Source organism: Dendropsophus ebraccatus, chromosome 11 (genome assembly GCF_027789765.1).
Source record: "Dendropsophus ebraccatus isolate aDenEbr1 chromosome 11, aDenEbr1.pat, whole genome shotgun sequence".
NCBI classification, from domain to species: domain Eukaryota; kingdom Metazoa; phylum Chordata; class Amphibia; order Anura; family Hylidae; genus Dendropsophus; species Dendropsophus ebraccatus.
The window spans coordinates 57420221-57439532 of NC_091464.1; the positions used below are offsets into that span (position 1 = coordinate 57420221).

At 43.5% G+C, this 19312-nt stretch overlaps 1 protein-coding gene across 3 annotated transcripts; it reads right to left on the reverse strand.

The window, feature by feature from the left end:
* Positions 1 to 388: 388 nt before the first annotated feature.
* On the reverse strand, positions 389 to 19306 carry LOC138767836 (Golgi pH regulator). Of its 3 annotated transcripts, none has more exons than XM_069945657.1 (15): positions 19174 to 19306; positions 17942 to 18106; positions 17445 to 17504; positions 16675 to 16778; positions 16259 to 16365; positions 15198 to 15299; positions 14937 to 15057; positions 14762 to 14842; positions 10546 to 10655; positions 10146 to 10234; positions 9497 to 9589; positions 9066 to 9161; positions 8452 to 8541; positions 7139 to 7204; positions 389 to 2021 (listed from the first exon to the last, which is right to left on the reverse strand). In XM_069945657.1, exons 2-15 carry the CDS (start codon positions 17981 to 17983, stop codon positions 1815 to 1817), a joined length of 1368 nt encoding a protein of 455 aa, XP_069801758.1. In that variant the 5' UTR covers positions 17984 to 18106; positions 19174 to 19306; the 3' UTR covers positions 389 to 1814. The 3 variants fall into 3 exon arrangements, with proteins under 3 accessions (XP_069801758.1, XP_069801756.1, XP_069801757.1); XM_069945655.1 differs by lacking the exon at positions 19174 to 19306 and adding an exon at positions 18930 to 19034; XM_069945656.1 differs by lacking the exon at positions 19174 to 19306 and adding an exon at positions 18926 to 19022.
* Between the last annotated feature and the right edge of the window lie 6 nt (positions 19307 to 19312).

The following is a 19312-nucleotide window of genomic DNA, read 5'->3' on the forward strand; positions in this document are numbered from 1 at the left end:
AACCTACGGCACTCCAGCTGTTACCAGGCATGATGGGAACTGGAGGGCAAAAGATTCCCTGATCCTGTTATAGACTTTCCAATGGGGCCCAGAAGTTATACCTCTGCATTCAAAGGGGAACTTGTTATTAATTCATGCTGCCTGAATCACAGGCAGCATGTCACACCTAGACAGGCCTTCTTACCACAGTGATATATGGCACTTTGAATGGCGGCACTGGTTCATTTTGTCTCAGAGCAAGGCTCACAGTCATGAGGGTCACCCTGGCCCTATTTCCATATCACTCCCTATACCTTCAATATCCAGGCCAGCAGACAATAACTTTGGAGCCTCTGCCTTCATCTACATTGATCTTATGTAAAACAACTGATTTTACAATGGAGACATATTTGTAAAAACACAAAAAAATTTAATAGCAAAAATCAAATTATCTTCAAGTAACCCAGGAGGTAACCATGAGATTGCACATTCTGCCTATAGATTTTAATGAGGATGCCCCAGAAAATCAGTCATTTCTTCACTTTAAGGGGTGGCTTCACGAAGAAAACTAGGTCTATACTGATGCATTATGCTAAATTAAACATATTTAGACTACGTTCACACAACGTAGCTTTTCTATTAATCACGGCTGTTGTTGACGATTTGCAGCAACAGCCTTGATTATTAGAAAAGTTATGTTGTACTGCAGTCAAAGGGAATCCCTGCCAAAGTGTATACACATAGTATACACTTCGGCCAGGATCCCTAGTGGCCGCAGGAAAACCTGACATGTCAGTTTTGTGCGCCGGCTATTCCTTGACAACCTGACAAGTCATACAATGGAGAGTGCGGCTCTGGCAGCACTTTCCATTGTGTGCCATGGTGAATTGGGATGCGGGCGCAAACGGATTCAATAGACATTGGCCGTTCTGTGACACGGCCGGGTCACAGAACGGACGGTGTTTTATAGTGTGTGAACCCGGCCTTAAAATGTACAAGCAATTCTTAAAATGTATCATTTGAGAGATATAGACTCACTAATCCCTCCATATGCCGCTTAGTTTCACTACCAGTTGCCCCTGGTAATATTCCGCCAGGCATCCACTTTCTTGGGACAGACATGCTCCGTTCAATCGCAGTCACATGATCTGTCCAATTAGTACTTGCAGTTGGTTTTCATTTTACATGCAGCAAGGGGGATTGTGGGAAAGTGTCTGCACTGTTGCCTGGTAACAGCAGTGACCCAATCAGAGAGGAAACCAGGAAGTGATCAGATGCATAGGGAAGGAAAATGGTACCAGGATGTAAGCTACTTTACTAAAAACAGCAAATTTGTACTTCCCATCTGATTTTACCTTCTTTGCTTCATGACACAACCCCTGTTGCTAAAAAGTTTGCTCAGCGTAATTGGTCTTGCTATGCAGGGATACATGCTTGTCACTAGAGGGCTCACATTCATTTTCCTTTAAATATCAGTCCACACTGCAGCTCTGGGATTCAATTCAGAAAGTCCAATATGGGCAGAGATATAGTTTCCCTTTATGGGGGCGGCTGGAGACAGGCAAAGAAGGTGCTATTATATTGTATGTATTTGCTTACACTGATTATAGTGATCATTTTAGGTAAGTTCTGTTCCATCTGTGGCTGCAATCTATGAACAGCTCCTAGGGAAGGAAACCCAAGGTGGCCATGTTCAGATACTGTGCAATAGATGTATCTTCCAGACCAGGCTGAGATACTGACCGAGATACCACCAAGAAGTATCACAGGTAATACCATCATGATTTACCACCAGGAGACACCATACAAACCACTCTCAGTGGTTTGTACCATGGTTATGGAGCCATGTGTTTCTCTGGGGCCTGCTTGTGTGCCAGGTACAGGAAGAGGATGCTGGACAGGGCGCTGACCAAAAAGATGACATCAAACCAGCGGTGGTAGAAGTTGAACTGCAGTTCTCCTAGGACCTCGGTGATGATGGTGCGGTATTCCAGGGGCATGCTCATCCGGATCAGGAGCACTGATGAGACAAAGTACATTCCCTGGAAGGATAGAGACGGAGAAAATTGGTTATAAATCTGTGCATACTGCTAAGTAGATTCTATCTCACCCCATGTTACAATTTTAAGTAACATCATCTTAGTACCATTTTAATTATGATTCCTTCTTTGAAGATAGAAAGGAGAAAAGGTGCCACTTTATCCATGTGGTTGTGTCAGGGTTGAGCTGCAGTACCGCAAACAGCCACACAGATATAAATGGCGCTGTGTCACTGAATGCAATCACAGAACTGATCACTGCAGTGCGGTACAGAGATATAACGGATATAAACACGTACGTGGGTAATCTTTACATTACAAAAGGGACCTTTCAGGTATCTGGCTGCTCTGCACTTGTGCCGTACAGTGTCAATGTTGTTAGAACTTTCAAAATGTAAATGAACAGTAGATGTGATATAAAGCAAGTTTCATTCATTATTCTTTTTTTTTCGTTCTCATGCTGCAAAACAAAGCTATAATTATCTGAAATCCAGGTCCAGTCTCCTGAAGCTTTTTAGACTTGTACTGGTTGAAAAAAAAGAGACATAACACATGAAGTCCCGTCTCACTGTGTCCATCAATCACATGACTGCCTTTTCTGTGAGCGCAGATGACCTGGACTTCCTGTGTTCAGAAACTTTGAAAAAAATAAAAGACTAAACACAGGAAGTGCTGTGTTTTCCATGAAAATTTAAAAAAAAGAATGTAAAATGCAAACTTGCTTTATTTCACATCTACTGATAGTATTGAATTTAAGTCATTCATTAACATCAACTCTGCTGAACACACAAAAAAGTGCAGAACAGATCAGGAGTATAACACGGCAGCAGTGAAGAGGTAATACAATATTCTGCTTATAAGACTGCATGGTACTAACAGCCTGTTATGCCCTAGATGACCTCTTCAGGACAGAGTGGTTCTGGGCCCAGAAGACAGGGGGAGATTTATCAAACTGGTGTAAAGTAGAATTGTCTCAGTTGCCCCTAGCAACCAATCAGATTCCACCTTTCTTTTTTCAAAGAGCCTGTGAGGAATGAAGGTGGAATCTAAGACAATTTTACTTTACACTAGTTTGATAAATCTCCCCCATAGACTTTTTATGGGCAATTTAAACAGTTTGCAATATTTTACTACTTTTACACAAAATACTTTTACACTTACAAAAATTGTTTTTAAAATTTTGAAAACTGTTTAAAAGGAGAACCTGCTGGATGCTTTCACATGGCCTGGCAGGGGGTTTAAAGACCCTTCACGGCCACAACTTTTGATGTCTGAAACATCTGCTCATTAGTATTTTTTCTTTCAAATACAAATGAGTAGCAAGGGTTCAAGGGTGGGGGCTGATTACCTGAAGCGACCACAGAGAGGGGCCGACCACCTCAAGCTACCACAGGGAGGGGCCGATCACCTCAAGCGACCACAGGGAGGGGCCGATCACCTCAAGCGACCACAGGGAGGGGCCGATCACCTCAAGCGACCACAGGGAGGGGCCGATCACCTCAAGCGACCACAGGGAGGGGCCGATCACCTCAAGCGACCACAGGGAGGGGCCGATCACCTCAAGCGACCACAGGGAGGGGCCGATCACCTCAAGCAACCACAGGGAAGGGACGATCACCTCAAGCAACCACAGGGAGGGGCCGATCATCTCAAGCAACCACAGGGATTGGCCGATCACCTCAAGCAACCACAGGGAGGGGCCGATCACCTCAAGCAACCATGAGGAGGGACCGATCACCTTAGGCGACCACAGGGTATGGATGATAACTGCAAGGGTCCAGCATTTCTATCCCCTCTCACTCCTCATCCTCCTGCATGAAATTGGCAACCTCTGTGCAGGGGATAGAAATGCTGAGCATGTGATGTGATTGCCCCCACCCTGTGGGAACTTGAGGTGGACGACCCCACCTTGAGCATACTTGAGGTGATCAGTCTCACCCTGTGGGCAGTTGACTTTATTGTCCCAATCCTGTGGGCACGAGGTTATTGACGCCTGACTCACAAGTAAAGGTTTGCAAATCTAAAAGGCATGTCTGAAAAGATCCTTTTGCCCTTAAAGGGGTATTCTGCCTAAAGTAAACTTTTAGTGCAAAATATAACAAACAGTCAATTTTTACTTTTCCAAGCTCCCCCTATACCCCCTATGTCGTCTTCAGGTCCGCGGCTGAGAAATCCCACCTCCCTTTCAGAGATTAAAAGTCCGGTGAAAATTTTTATTAAAGTATTGTATTGCCCCCCCAAATGTTATACAAATCCCCAATATACACTTATTACGGGAAATGCACAAAGTGCTTTTTCCCTTCACTTACAACTGCATCAAGGCTTCACTTCCTGGATAAAATGGTGATGTCACGACCCGACTCCCAGAGCTGTGCGGGCTGTGGCTGCTGGAGAGGATGATGGCAGAGGGATGCTCACTGTCCTCCATCATCTTCTCCAGCAGCCACAGCCTGCACAGCTTTGGGAGTCGGGTCGTGACATCACCTTGTTATCCAGGAAGTGAAGCCTTGATGTAGTAGTAAGTGCAGGGAAAAAAGCACTTTATAAGCATTTCCTATAATAAGTGTATATTGGTGATTTGTATAACTTTTGGGGGGAAATACAATACCTTAATAAACATTTTTGACCAACTTCTCCTTTAAGTCGCCGGGGGGAATTAAATCATGCAATTGCCTGATCGCTTATGTAATGATCTGCAATACTTTTGGCGATAGGCTGACTGAGGAGACCCTCTCAATCTTTCTAACCTCTTAGACACTGCAGTTGCTGTTGAGAATAAAAAAGTTTTCAAATGAACTGATGTCACAAAGTTTTACAGATTTGTAAATTACTTCTATTAAAAAAATCTCAATATAAACAACGATCAGCGGAAGGTTTTGGGGCACCTGATCTGCGGACTTATTATATAGCCTCATTAGTTGCAACCTCGAAGAAATGGTGGAAAAATGACACTGCCACCCCAAACTCCACATTGAAAATGTGACTGTTGCCTCTTATGATTTAAATTATATTATGTTACTACCTTTCTGGTTGGGAGAGAATTTTATTTGCATGAATCCACTAATGGCCACATCTAAGGGTGCGTTCACACTACGAAACTTCCCACTGATTCCATCGCTCGCTCCCGCATGCTCCAGCTTGAATCTCCGCCCATCCCATAGATTCCATTCTATGCTCAGGCGGATTCCACCATCCGCCCAAATAATTGACATGAGCATAGAATGGAGTCTATGGGACAGATGGAGATTCAAGCGGGGACGAGCATCGGAATCCGTGGGAAGTTCTCTGTGCTAATTCCATACTGTGAACGTACCCTTGCAGAGCATGGAAGTCATGTCATGAAAGTGCAGATTCTCATAACACAGTTGGGACACGCCCCGTTGCCTAATTCTCTATTGGAGGTCCTGACTCTTTCCACGTGGAAGGAGAGAGGTATTATGACAGTTAAACATTTATATGATGGAAAGGTCCTGTATTTGTTCCAGACTCTGCAGGAACATTATAGTCTCCCTAAATCTGACTTTTATAAATGTCTACAGGTGAGACACCTACTATCTGAATTGTGGCCATACGGGATTCGGGTGGACAGTGGACAATCTCTCAGAGAGAGATTGTGATCCAAGAGAGATTGTGATCCCGCTGTATAGAGCTCTGGTGAGGCCACATCTGGAATACTGTGTCCAGTTCTGGAGACCTCATCTAAAAAAGGACATTGATAAAATAGAACAGGTCCAAAGACAGGCTACAAAAATGGTGGAGGGTGTGAGGCATAAACCATATCAGGAAAGACTTAAGGATTTGAATCTGTCTGGAGGAAAGAAGGGAAAGGGGGGACATGATTGAAACCTTTAAGTATGTTAAAGGACTAAATAGGGTTCAGGAGGGAAGTGTTTTTAGTAAAAAACTGAGCTCAAGAACAAGAGGACACAGTGAGAGGTTAGTTGGGGGAAAGATCAGAAGCAATGTGAGAAAATATTATTTTACTGAAAGAGTAGTAGATACCTGGAACAAACTTCCAGCAGAGGTGGTTGGTAAATCCACAATAACAGAATTTAAACACGCCTGGGACAAACCTATATCTATCCTAAGATAATAAGAAAGAAAATACTAAAAGGGCAGACTAGATGGACCCAGTGGTCTTCTGCTGACAGTCTTCTATGTTTCTATGACAGTTCCATTTTTGTGTTCATGCATGCCAACAATAAAGATCTTAAGAATATTTATAATTGTATGAGCCATCCTAATGATTTTGAGAAATCCTACCCTTTTAGAAGTTGGGAACCGTATCTCCAAATGCACTGATCCCTTAAAGATTGGAAAGATGCCCATATGGTAGTGCACCAGGTGTTCAGATGTAGTTTGCATATAGCAGTGGCATTAAAGACTATTATGTGATGGTACTATTACCCAACTGGATTATTTAGAATTTATGGGGATGCCTCAGATAGATGTGGGCATCAATGCGGTAGTGAGGGAACCCTGTTACATGTATTCTTTCCAGTCTGAGACAGTGCTCTCTACTGCCACCTCTGTCTGTGAAAGGAACTGTCCAGAGCAGGATAAGTTTTCTAAGGGGATTTGCTACTGCTCTGGACAGTTCCTGACATGGACACAGGTGGCAGCAGAGAGCACTGTGTCAGACTGGAAAGAATACATCACTTCCTGCAGGACATACAGCAGATGATAAGTATGGAAGACTGGAGATATTTTTAAATGGAAAACATTCACAAATCTGTATAACATTCTAATAACAGTTGGTTTTATCTGGAGTACCCCTTTAAAAGACTACTCTGCCTGCACTGATGTCATTTCCATCCCCTGCACCTATGGCAGGAGCCTGGATGGCTATCAGAAAATAGAAACAATCCTGTTAGCATTAAGAGCCTGAGAGAAGCCGCCCATAGTCTCTCTCGGGTGTTATCTAGGCCTTAATGCCCAAGTCATTTTATCATTCTTCCATGGTAACTTTATTATTTTTTCACCTACTACCACAGGAGGGCTTATTCTGTGGGGCAAGTTGTAATTTTTAAATGGTGCCATTATGGAATATGTATGACAGCAATCCTAGTAAATACAGTAGAGTATACAGAGTATATGGCCTGTAGGCAGAGTTTACTCACCATGATCTGCGCCAAGAGAAGAACAATTACGTTGGATGATTTGCTGCTGGAGATGGCGTAAAAAAACTAGAAAGGAAGACGTGTCCCATAAATCATCATAGTATCTCCTGTTATACAATGCTACAATATACAAAAATCCTTATTGTTGGAAATGTTTAAATCTAGTGACCCCCTCCCCCTTCCCTCTTATAGCAGAGACATGAGTCACAATGAGGCCTCTGGACACTGAGCAGGCGTCAGTCCCGCAGATAAGATGTTACAGACTATTAATCTGTTAGCCAGAGCGTCTGACATCACAGAAACAGATTGTACATATTAGATTCCCACAGTCCAGCTATACCGATTCCCTATCAATAACAACCATCACTGGCTGCGTCTTATCTTCTACTCCCACTATCAATCCTACGCTGATGATTTGGAATATTTTCCTAATGTCAAAGGAAACAGAGATTCATTTAATTAGTACAGACTAATGCTCCTTTGTTCCCCCAAATACATATGAACGGATACTAAGTATTGACACCACATGGCTGCAATGTGTACTCAACTGTATGTGCATGTATACATAAAAGAGAACAGGAAGACATTGCTTATTATAGGGATTTCCCATAATGACACTTTATTATATATCCATGAGACAGATGATCTAAGCCCTGCAGTGCCCAATCCCCTGCGCTTTTGTAGCACTGCAGCACTCCTGGCAGGTGATGTTTAAGGGGGAGTAGAATCAGGCATGTTAGATTTGTACTGGCTGATCCCATTGTTCTGGGAGAGATAAACTGCTCGCCATAGAGAACACAAGAGCAATGGTTACTGAGTGTATGATCACCTTTATAAGATCAGTATAGCGGCCCTTAAAGGGGTACTTTAAAGACTAAACAAAAAAACAAGTTTTGGGTTTTTTTTTTCATTTGTTTTTTTTTTTACTCTGTAATATAACTTTTTTTTTATGCAGTTTTTTACATTGACTTGCAGCAGTAAGGGGCAACATGCCTCCCTCTGCTGCCACCATCGTTTGTGTCCAGCTTCCACTGATCCCAAAGTTACTGGGGCTGGATATTCCAGATTCTACCATATAATTGTACGCTTATTGTCTCTGAGGAAAATGTAATAGCTGCATATGTTACGCAGGCACTTGTTCTATTAAAACACCAAAACAGTGTATACAGGATCTGGAAATATAAAGTACCCTTCACAACATCTGGGACCTCAGAAAATGTTTAGTGGGCTGCAAATGTATTAGCCACATATGTGACCTGGAGTCTTGTACGTATGTAGCACTGTCCACATAACAGCCCACAGAGGCAGCCTACCTTGGTGAGTGTAATGAGTAATCCTCTGATGGAAGTGACGATGATGATCCCCACCAGAATGAAGGAAATGTGCTGGGACCAGAACTTCACCTATATAGGAAAAGAAAAATGTCAAGTGAAGAAAAATTCAGGCTTCAGGATTCAGTTTCCACAATGGGATCTTATTGCGATTGTTACAGGGATCTTTCTACTTCTCTAAATAAAGTTTATTGAAGTGAAAGCTGGATGTGTTTATAGCGCATATTTTCTAGAAATAGTACACAGCACAACTGAGATCTGCCGAGTTATTGCTGATCCTTACTATGACATTTGACCAGTGTACAGCACAACAAGCTATTTTACATAATTTACACACAGTAACTGCTGCTATAGGGGTTGATGGCAGCTGTGTAAAGGGCGTAGCACTGCAAGATGTTTGGTCTCGGTGTGCTACCCCTAGTGGTGGCAGCAGGATCTGCAATTTAATCATATATTTCATATAGAAGATTTGGAGCTGTGATCCCTATAATGACATAGTATGATGTGAGTCAGGACAGAAGACAAGATACCTACACATGTACAGGATTTCTCTAGAATACAGAGTCCCTCCCATTTATTTAGTGTTATATTCTTACATCAAACTGTATGCCCAGGTAATTCACAGTGATCTCTATCCCTCTGGTGACCGGGTCTGTCTTACCAACGCGATCAAAGACGATGTTAATTGTGGCCTAAAAGAAATGAACAGGGGAAAACATTACAGATAATTTGCAGAAAACTCCATATCAGTGACCAGACCAAGGGGTGTATGAGCTGGGACATCCTAACACTATGTATATAAGTGTGCGGGGTACATACATTCACTCATTGCAATGAATTTACAAAGTTACTGGGAAGCTGGAGGCAAAACCATGAAGCGGTGCATGACAATGGGATGCAGACGTCATTATGTCCCACCCCCCTGCCTGATGCCAAATTTTAATAATCACCGGACTTCTCAGGACCATTATGGAAACTGTAAGGAGAAGAAGACACGAGTCATAGAGAATACTGCAATATATCTTACCATAAAGATTTTCCATACACAGTATATGGAGAAAAAGTAGCCCAAGAAATTGAAGTATTTTCCCTGAAAGGTTTTCGAGTATTCGATGCGCTCCTGCAGTGGAGGGAACAGATGGAGTCAGAAGAGAAGACACAAGACTTCAGCACATTCAGAAAAATTGCTCATGTCTTCTCCAATCACACATAAAGAGGCAAGTAACAGTATGGCTGTTATAACGGCAGATGGATGAGGCCTTTTATACCCCTAATATTCTCATGTGTCAGAACAGATTATACTCTATACAAACTGTACACCAGGGATGAGGAACCTGTCCCCGTCCCAAACTGAGGACAGGAGCCATGTTTTTTCTGGAAGAAAGTGGACATGTTTTTGTAAGCCTGGAGAACCTCTTTAAACAGCCAGGACCTGGAGCAGGAGCCTGTTTGTCATTAAAAAGCTGAACACCATCTCTAGGGCAGCATAGGACACTATTTCACACCATCATAAAACAAAGAGCCAAAGCATAAGACAGCTGGATAAATACACATGTTGTTAGGCAGAAGTCCATGCTGCCCAATGGCTGCCTTTCAGACCTCTAGAATGCAGAAGTAATGACGGGTCTGAGTGGAGGAACTGCACTGTGGATGACCCACCCTTTACAGGATCCTACCTTAGTGGCGTGTAGGTCTGCGGTCTCTAGAAACAGCTGACGACTCAGTTCTTCCAACGCGTCCACCTCTTGCTGGATCTGGGACAGGTCTGATACAAGTAAAGGAGAAAACTGATACCAGATACCACCACATTATATACATTCTCATATGAATCAGCAGTTTAATTAAATGCGTATACCCTATTGAAAAGATAGAGGATAAGTGAGTGATTGCATTGGTTCAACCACTAAGCCTCATTGCAATGCAGGGTCTCTTGTCTTAATGGGATAGTGCTTAGTTATATCTGGCAAATGAACTAACCCCTTCAGGACCAGTTATATCTGGAATCCCCATATCTACATACAAGCTGTGATGTTACTGTACCTTCCCTTTAAATTTCTCAGAAATAATAAAACATACTTTCGCTGCCAGGAGCTGATGAGGTCACGCTCTTGATCATCCCCCAGAATCCGGTTGGTCGGTTGTGCACTTCTCCTCGCTGGAACATATTCCTCCGGACCATGGCTATCCTGCAGGTACAACAATGGCATCCATTGTAAGGTGGTGATGTATACTACTCTATGTGCAAAAAAAAAAAGTGTCAACTTGTGGGTATTCCCAGGGCGGGGCTTAAAGGTAAACGCTGGATTAAAATAAAAAGTAAGTCATATGATACCCTGACGCTGTCATTAGAAAGATGCCTGATCACAACTTCATTGTCTCTGTGCTGTGTTGACACTAGGACATGCATGTTTAGCCTAACACTGAGGCAAGAGACAGCGCCAGATGACCATGTTGTGACCAGATACCATCAGAACATCACTGACAGAGGATCAGAATGGTAAACGTGGATTTTATTCATTTTCTCAGCCCAGTGCGAGCATTTCTAAACATTATATAATGGCTGGACAAGTCCTCTTTGGAGCTTTCCTAGTCACACTTATTTTGTCCCGGGCATGAACAGTGGAAAAAAATTTTGTCTATGGGGATGCTGAAGACTTTGCGTGCGCTAAATGAAAAAGGTACACTGTGCATTAAGAGGACAGTTTTGTCTCTGTACCCCAGGTCAGACCCCTGTCAATCAGCTTGTTATCCCCTTTCTATGAATTAAAGAAGATAGGATGACACAGGTGATTACCCATTACACTGTGAATTCACTAATACATTTAACATCAACATATCACTGCATAATAAGGCACGGTCTGGAAAATAGCTATAATGGTGGCCATATTGGTTGTCACCCAGTTTTTCTATGAACTGATATAACTAAATGATAAATGTAACACAGAATTATTACAGGTCACTCTGTGAGAAACAGGAACTAAGTAAAGGCAGTGCCGCTATAATGACAACAACCCAATAACACAACCCGATACAAACACATCAGTATTGTTATTAATGGGTATTTGTCTGTTATCCAAGATGCTGTTAATATGGCATTGCTGATAAGTCCACTGTGTTAGTGAAGGTTATATGACGGCTGTTGGTATTAATGATGTTAGTCGTAGATTACAGGGGTGATTCATGTCACCGGTTTACAGGGATCAGGATAATAAGCCGCAAAAAGTAAATTAATAATAACTTTGGCCAGAAGCCACATCAATTTACAACTTTCTTTATCCTCTCCTTACCTTCACCCCGTGAGTCCAAGGACAGGAGGATATGATAGTCCACAATAAAATATAAAACCCATATAGTGGGCAGTATTATAGTAGTTATATTCTTGTATATAGGAGGCAGTATTATAGTAGTTATATTCTTGTATATAGGAGCAGTATTATAGTAGTTATACACGAAGGAGAAAAAAAATTCCGCACTCACCGGTCAGTACCGGTCAGTCACCGGCTGTGAGCCAGACGAAGCGCCGAGTAGGCGAGAAACAATTGTAGCTGTAGAGAGCACACCTACGTAACATCTTCCCCCTCCCAGCTGAAGCCTTCGGTGTACGGATCAATAAACCACTTTTCTACTGACCGGTGAGTGCGGAATTCTCTCTCTCCTTCGTGTATTATGAATTACTTATCTGTTCCTTGCACCCCGATCTGACGAGGTTTGCCTACACTGGACATTGCTGCATATCTCCCAGTCCCTGGCCCGTTCTTCGTTCAGCTGGTGCCGGCCGATCTGTTCTCACCCATTTGATTATAGTAGTTATATTCTTGTATATAGGAGCAGTATTATAGTAGTTATAGAGCTGGAGAGTGCAGTCGGCACTGACAGCAACGCTAGCAATGAAGGACGTGTAATGGAGTGGACCAGCCTGAAGTGCTTGTACTAGAGGTGCTCCCAGACAAAAGCAAATAAAGATATGCAATGCAGTGGCGAGAGAAAGTAGAGACTGGGGCACTCACCGATGTATCCAAGCCGTAAACTTTAATGCCGATATCTACAAGTCCATGGTGGAGGGAGGACAGGTGGAATAGCGGGCGCCTATACCCCGGAACGACGTTTCACACCCACTCGGCGCTTCTTCCTGCCGGCAGGAAGAAGCGCCGAGTGGGCGTGAAACGTCGTTCCGGGGTATAGGCGCCCGCTATTCCACCTGTCCTCCCTCCACCATGGACTTGTAGATATCGGCATTAAAGTTTACGGCTTGGATACATCGGTGAGTGCCCCAGTCTCTACTTTCTCTCGCCACTGCATTATAGTAGTTATATTCTTGTATATGGGAGCAGTATTATAGTTGTTATATTCCTGTATATAGGAGCAGTATTACAGTAGTTATGCGGAAACTGGAGAGAAAGGAACGGCTGCACATCCCATCTATGGCTGATACTAATGCCGCTTGGCCTATATTTAAAAATCAACACCTATATACCAACATCCTGGAGTTGGTTTTTAAATGTAGCTGAGAAGCATTAGTATTAGCCATGGTTGTGAGGTGCAGCGCTATTTTCTCTCCTTGTCCGTATTTTACATTTCTCCCTTTTCTCAGTGTTTGCACTCCTCCTGATAAGACCCAGATGACCGCAATTAGCAGGAGACACCTGTGCACACATGACTTGTACCTCCTATCCTTCCCATTCTACCTGGAGTGTGGTGAGTGTTTTAGACCTTGTTCACACTTGTGGTGTTTGGTGACAGCTTTCTCCGCCGCGGGGCCTGCTGGGATTTACGGGGGCCTCTGGGTATTGGTCCTGTGACAGTGGGGTTGCAGGGCCGTTCTATGGCCTCCCTTCCCTGGTTGTGCACGCCTTGCGGGGATGGCGGTTGCTGACTGACATGGTGGTGAGTTAGTGTAGGGACCCATGTGAGCCAGGAGACCTGCACGCTGGTACATGGGGCAATATGGTTTGATCAAATTATATACCAACATCCTGGAGTTGGTTTTTAAATGTAGCTGAGAAGCATTAGTATCAGCCATGGGTGTGAGGTGCAGCGCTATTTTCTCTCCTTGTCCGTATATTACAGTAGTTATATTCTTGTACATAGTGGCAGTATTATAGTAGTTATATTCTTGTATATAGGTGGAAGTATTATAGTAGTTATACGGACTGGAGAGGAAGGAACGGCTGCACATCCCTGACCGACACGGTGTGGAGTTATCGTAGGGACCCGTGTGAACCAGAGGACCTGCACATTGGTACACGGGGCTATTACGGCTTGATCAAATCATATACAGACACTCTGGTGTTGATTCTTAATATAGGACTAGCGGCATTAGTGTCAGCCATAGATTGGATGTGCAGCCGTTCCTCTCTCTCCAGTCCGTGTTTTACAGTTCTCCCTCTCTGAACAGCTCGCACTCCTTTATAAGACCCACATGACCAAAATTAGCAGGATATGCCTGTGCTCACGTCAGTACCTTATGTCATTCTCATTCTGTGAGAGCAGCAGTGTTAAGTGTAATACCTTATCTATACTTGTGTCGTTTGGGGGCAGCCTTCTCTGCCGGTGGTGCTGGCCGGGCTCTGGTGGGGCTTTTTGGGTCTGGTCCGGTGACATGGGGGAGGCAGGGCCGTTCCATGGCCCCCCTTTCCTGCACGTGCACGCTTTGAGGGGGTGGCGGTCACTGACCGACACGGTGTGGAGTTAGCGTAGGGACCCGTGTGAACCAGAGGACCTGCACATTGGTACACGGGGCTATTATGGCTTGATCAAATCATATACAGACACTCTGGTGTTGATTTTTAATATAGGCCTAGCGGCATTAGTGTCAGCCATAGATGGGATATGCTGCCGTTCCTCTCTCTCCAATCCGTGATTATAGTAGTTATATTCTTGTATATACTGCAGGAGCAGTATTATAGTACTTTTATTCCTGTATATAGGAGCAGTATTACAGTAGTTATATTCTTGTACATAGTGGCAGTATTATGTACAAAGTTGTTCACTCATTAGGTGGTAACAAAGAAACTATCAATACAGTAACAAAAGTATGTAATATGTTCAATAAAGTGTTATACACCAGACTTTACATTTCACTACAATGTAAATGATTGATTATTATTGATGTTAATATCAGTAATAATAAAAACCTTGTTGAACATTGGCTGATAATTAGATACATGAACATAAAATATTACCGTAAGTAGAATTTTTTGCAGGTTGATAGAAGAGAATTTATACCTCTAGTAATAAACATAAGAGGATAACAGGATGTTGTCGCCCTCTAGTGGACCCTTTTCAACATTACCTCTTTTTCTTGCTAACTATCATATCCATGGTTTGCAGCAGTCGTCTCTCCAGTGCCTGGATATCAGCTTCTGTCACATTCCTGGAAAACACAAGACATAAATACCTAATTATTATTTGTAAAAAAAAAAAAAAAATCACAAAGGAGACATCACTACAATAAAATATTCACTCACCTTAGGAAATAGGACATATATGTGTATGGACAATTAACAGCACCAAATCCAGACAGCAAAGCCATTAGGGTCACCCCGATGACACCCACTCTGCTGATCAGCTGCTCAATGGAAAGTATCCCTGCATGAAGAAGAAGATGAGTCACATGGTTGTACATAATAAAAAGACAAAGTGATAGTAAACATATTCAATTCAGCCAGATATGTGCTCATAATAGTCACCTCCCTCCCCTGTGGTTCTCAGCAGTTCACAGAACTCACCATGTTTTGGGCTCAGTATAGGGAAGGGATCTCCCAACTTCCAGAAGAAATACATAAAGGTAAGCCAGACCACACAGGCGAAAAGGAGCCTCTGTCGGTGCACTGGGGAGATAGAAGAATTATTATTAAAGTATATGTCTGCAGGCTTTACAATAACACTGCTGTATGTGTTTATGTACCAGTATGCAGCTATAAAGGTTTCTAGTGAAAAAGGATGGTTAGATGCTTCTTCTGTCACTATTAATTTACCCTTTCTTGTCATTTAACAATTTGCTACATCAAAAGTTGTTAACCATAGTGAAGAGTCAGCGCTCCCGGACACATTATGACGATCAGCATTCGGCCACTGACATAAGATGATGTCTCTACAAGCAGAAGGGATCAATCAACCCAATCTCTATACAGTGATAGGGATGGGACTGGGGAAGCTCCCTTACTGTGATGGATGTGATGGGATAATGGTAAATCTAGGGTGGTGAAGGGGCTATTGTCAGTGTAACTGGTAGAAAAGGGAAGAGAGAGAATTGGTATTAGCATCTCTGGTGGGCTAGTGTAGCCAAATGATTAACAGAAAGACCCCTGGTGGAGGGCAGTAGAAAAGGTATTGCTGCCTACTTGGGATCCAATAGTTGGACACACCTTCAAGAATCTGCATTTTCTGGCTATAACAGGAGGATAAGCACCGATAGTTCAGCTTCCTGTTCCCTCCCTGCACTTATCATAGATGTGACAGCAGTAAGGGGATAGAGAGGTCTGTGCAGCTGTATCTGTACAATCAGACATAACCATTCAGAAGCACTTTGCCTGATCATTAAGCAGGAGCTCAGAGAGATTGCCTCAGAGCAGGCCTTCTCTGAGCTGTGCTGCACCACAACTTACATAGATGACTGGTGACCGGAAAACAGAACTGGCCAGAAATGAGAGCTAATATGGCTGAGAACGATCTGTTCCAGAAACTGCAGAAACTCATCTAATACAAGAGTAACAGATTACGTTGGAGGTTGTATTTTTGAAGTTTGGAGACTGGCACAATAGGAAGGAGGCGTCTGTCCTGTACTCACACAGTCGAATGTTGCTCACCACGAAGTATCCAATATAAAACGGGACCACAAAGACGAGGACCAGGAGGATGACGCACAGGTTCAGCTTCCAGTGGAAATACCGAGAGCTGCAACACAACAGTCACCACCATTACTCCTATAACTTTAGATACACCGCTCTTCTAGTTACAAGAAATGACACTTATTATAGAGAGGAACGATTTGATATACTTTGTGTTTCACCAATTACAAGGTCTCTGCTTGCAGTCAGTGAATGGGAACTTTTGTTATTTGGAATCAGTCCTGGACTTGTGATGGACGCCACATTTCAGTACTAAGCAGGCGATCCACATTTCCATCTCTTTCATACTGGCAATACTAGCAACACCAGATGCATTGAGCACAATTTGGAATAGATGTGAAGATATTTCACTCGCCTGCTATTGAGTAGGCCTAGGATCTCAAAGATGATGAGTTCAAACATAGTACAGGAGAAGGCGAAGGTTACTGAGAAGACGACCTGAACGACATACTGCCGCACCTGTGGGAAATAAAAAAAAAAAAGGTGTTATGTCACTTATTACATTGAAAAATTATCGGCCTAACTTGGCTGATAACCAATTGTTCAGGCCAATAATCACGCGGTGTAATAGCAGATGTTCATACATAGGCAATGATCAGCGGACATGCATGGTGTCAGCTGATTGTGGTCTTTGAACATGTTTGAAAAAAAAATCAGTTTTGACTTCAATGGGTCGCCTGAACAATCTAAGGTATGTTTGGGCCGCCCCTCCCTGCTCGCTGTCTGTGCGTATAATAGTACAGTGAGCAGGGAACGAGGGGAAAGTAAACACTGAGCTGATAGGTCAGTGCTTGCTTCCTTTTTTCAACATGCTAATCCAATGTCCTCCTGTTTCCAGGTCCCTTGCTAACCACAGTCATTTCCAAGATAAACTCATGCTGGCAGTGACAGCCCACTTAGCCAATCACTGAGACTGGATTGCTGTGCTTGGCTGAGCAGACTGTCAATACCAGGATGAGTTCTTGGCAAAAGTATCAGCGGTCAGAGAAACCCCTTAAAGAGTAAAGTGACAGGGATGGCATATATGGCATATACACATTATTTCATGAGTATCACTGATCTCCAACCAGAGACATACAAGGATGACGTAGTGTGTGATCTTCTTGGACAATCTATCCCACTTACCTCATAATCCTTAAAGAGCTGCCGCATGAAGAACAGCCATCCAAAGCCGAAGAACAGCAACTGAGGGGAGACACAATGGACAGAGCTGTGAAACACAGTCCCGATGAGCATAATGTATAATAATAGACAGTCTATAGGCAGTTAAGGGTTATGGAGGATCTATGCTTAGGACATTAAGCTGACAGTAAGCTGATGATAAAGAGTCAGGACCCCCAGCCATAAACTGTAATCTGTGGTTAGAGCACGGGTCAGCATGAAACTTTGCAGAATGAGCAGATAGCAAGTGCTCAATATCCCTGCAGCACCACCACAGGGGAAATGAAGTATTACACTGTGTCCATTTATATCAATGTGTTATCAGTATATTACAGGAAATAGAGATGCTCTCTGTAATGACTTTCTTTAGCACTACAGTATTTCTGGAAGAAAAAGGTGTGTGCTGGGTCCATCAAACACAAGGATAGACATCATGGCTAATGTCACTATTTGGCCCTCACCTGAGAGATGACCATGAAGAGGGAGTCAATAAGGAAGCTCATGGCAGCAGATGATGGGATTCCTCACAGCCTATATGATGGTAGGTCCGCTGGGTGGGAGGATGGAGGGTCTTGTGATGGGGTCAGCAATGGTTGGTCCACCACATGTCGGAGACCTTACTTTTACTGCCAAAACCAATAGGAGAAATGATTGTTCTAGTGGTGTATTGAAAGTCTCAGGGTTTTCTAAATCCCCTGCCAGTCAGTACTACAAGTCCCAGCATTCCCTGTCAGTCAGTACTACAAGTCTCAGCATTCCCTGCCAGTCAGTACTACAAGTCCCAGCACATTTCCTGTCAGTACTACAAGTCCCAGCATTCCCTGTCAGTCAGTACTACCAGTCCCAGCATTCCCTGTCAGTCAGTACTACCAGTCCAAGCATTCCCTGTCAGTCAGTACTACAAGTCTCAGCACATTTCCTGTCAGTACTACCAGTCCCAGCATTCCCTGTCAGTCAGTACTACCAGTCCCAGCATTCCCTGTCAGTCAGTACTACAAGTCTCAGCACATTTCCTGTCAGTACTACCAGTCCCAGCATTCCCTGCCAGTCAGTACTACCAGTCCCAGCATTCCCTGCCAGTCAGTACTACCAGTCCCAGCATTCCCTGTCAGTCAGTACTACAAGTCTCAGCACATTTCCTGTCAGTACTACAAGTCCCAGCATTCCCTGCCAGTCAGTACTACCAGTCCCAGCATTCCCTGCCAGTCAGTACTACCAGTCCCAGGATTCCCTGTCAGTCAGTACTACAAGTCTCAGCACATTTCCTGTCAGTACTATAAGTCCCAGCATTCCCTGTCAGTCAGTACTACCAGTCCCAGCATTCCCTGTCCGTCAGTACTACCAGTCCCAGCATTCCCTGTCAGGAAGTGAAAGTCTCAGGCTTTCCAGCTGGTCTCTGCAGTTCTCGATAACACTGATAGAATCACTAACACAACACAACGCACCCACCTCACATCCTGCACACAGCGCCCCAGCCGCACTAAGCGCTGTCACTTCCCTCACCTCCCATTGGGACCAAGGAATATTTTAATGAACAAACCAGAAAAAAAAGATTGACCCCTCCCACAGGAAGTATATAAGAAGGCTATAGCGTGACCTCAGCAGCAGTCTTTATAATTCGTCCTTAGCCCTCCTACAGTGCTATATTTTCTATTCTAATATGTTTTTCTTTTATATTTCAGGTTATTCTGACCTAGGTTCAGAGCTTCTAGGTTATCTGCCTTGCTTTATTATCTAGGACTTTGCAGCATAGCTGTATTCTCTGACCAGGCTGCGGTGCAGTCGTATGTCTCTCTCTGCAGGGCGCCGCCATCTTTGTGGAGCCTGTTCAG

Excerpts from the sequence above, each read along its gene's own strand:
- LOC138767836 (XM_069945657.1), bottom strand. The coding sequence starts at position 17,983 with ATGAGCTTCCTTATTGACTCCCTCTTCATGGTCATCTCTCAG. Across the intron at positions 10,656-14,761 it reads ATAGTTAGCAAGAAAAAGAG|GATAGCCATGGTCCGGAGGA; the intron begins GTAATGTTGAAA and ends TTGTACCTGCAG. Across the intron at positions 7,205-8,451 it reads TACTCATTACACTCACCAAG|TTTTTTTACGCCATCTCCAG; the intron begins GTAGGCTGCCTC and ends CTTCCTTTCTAG.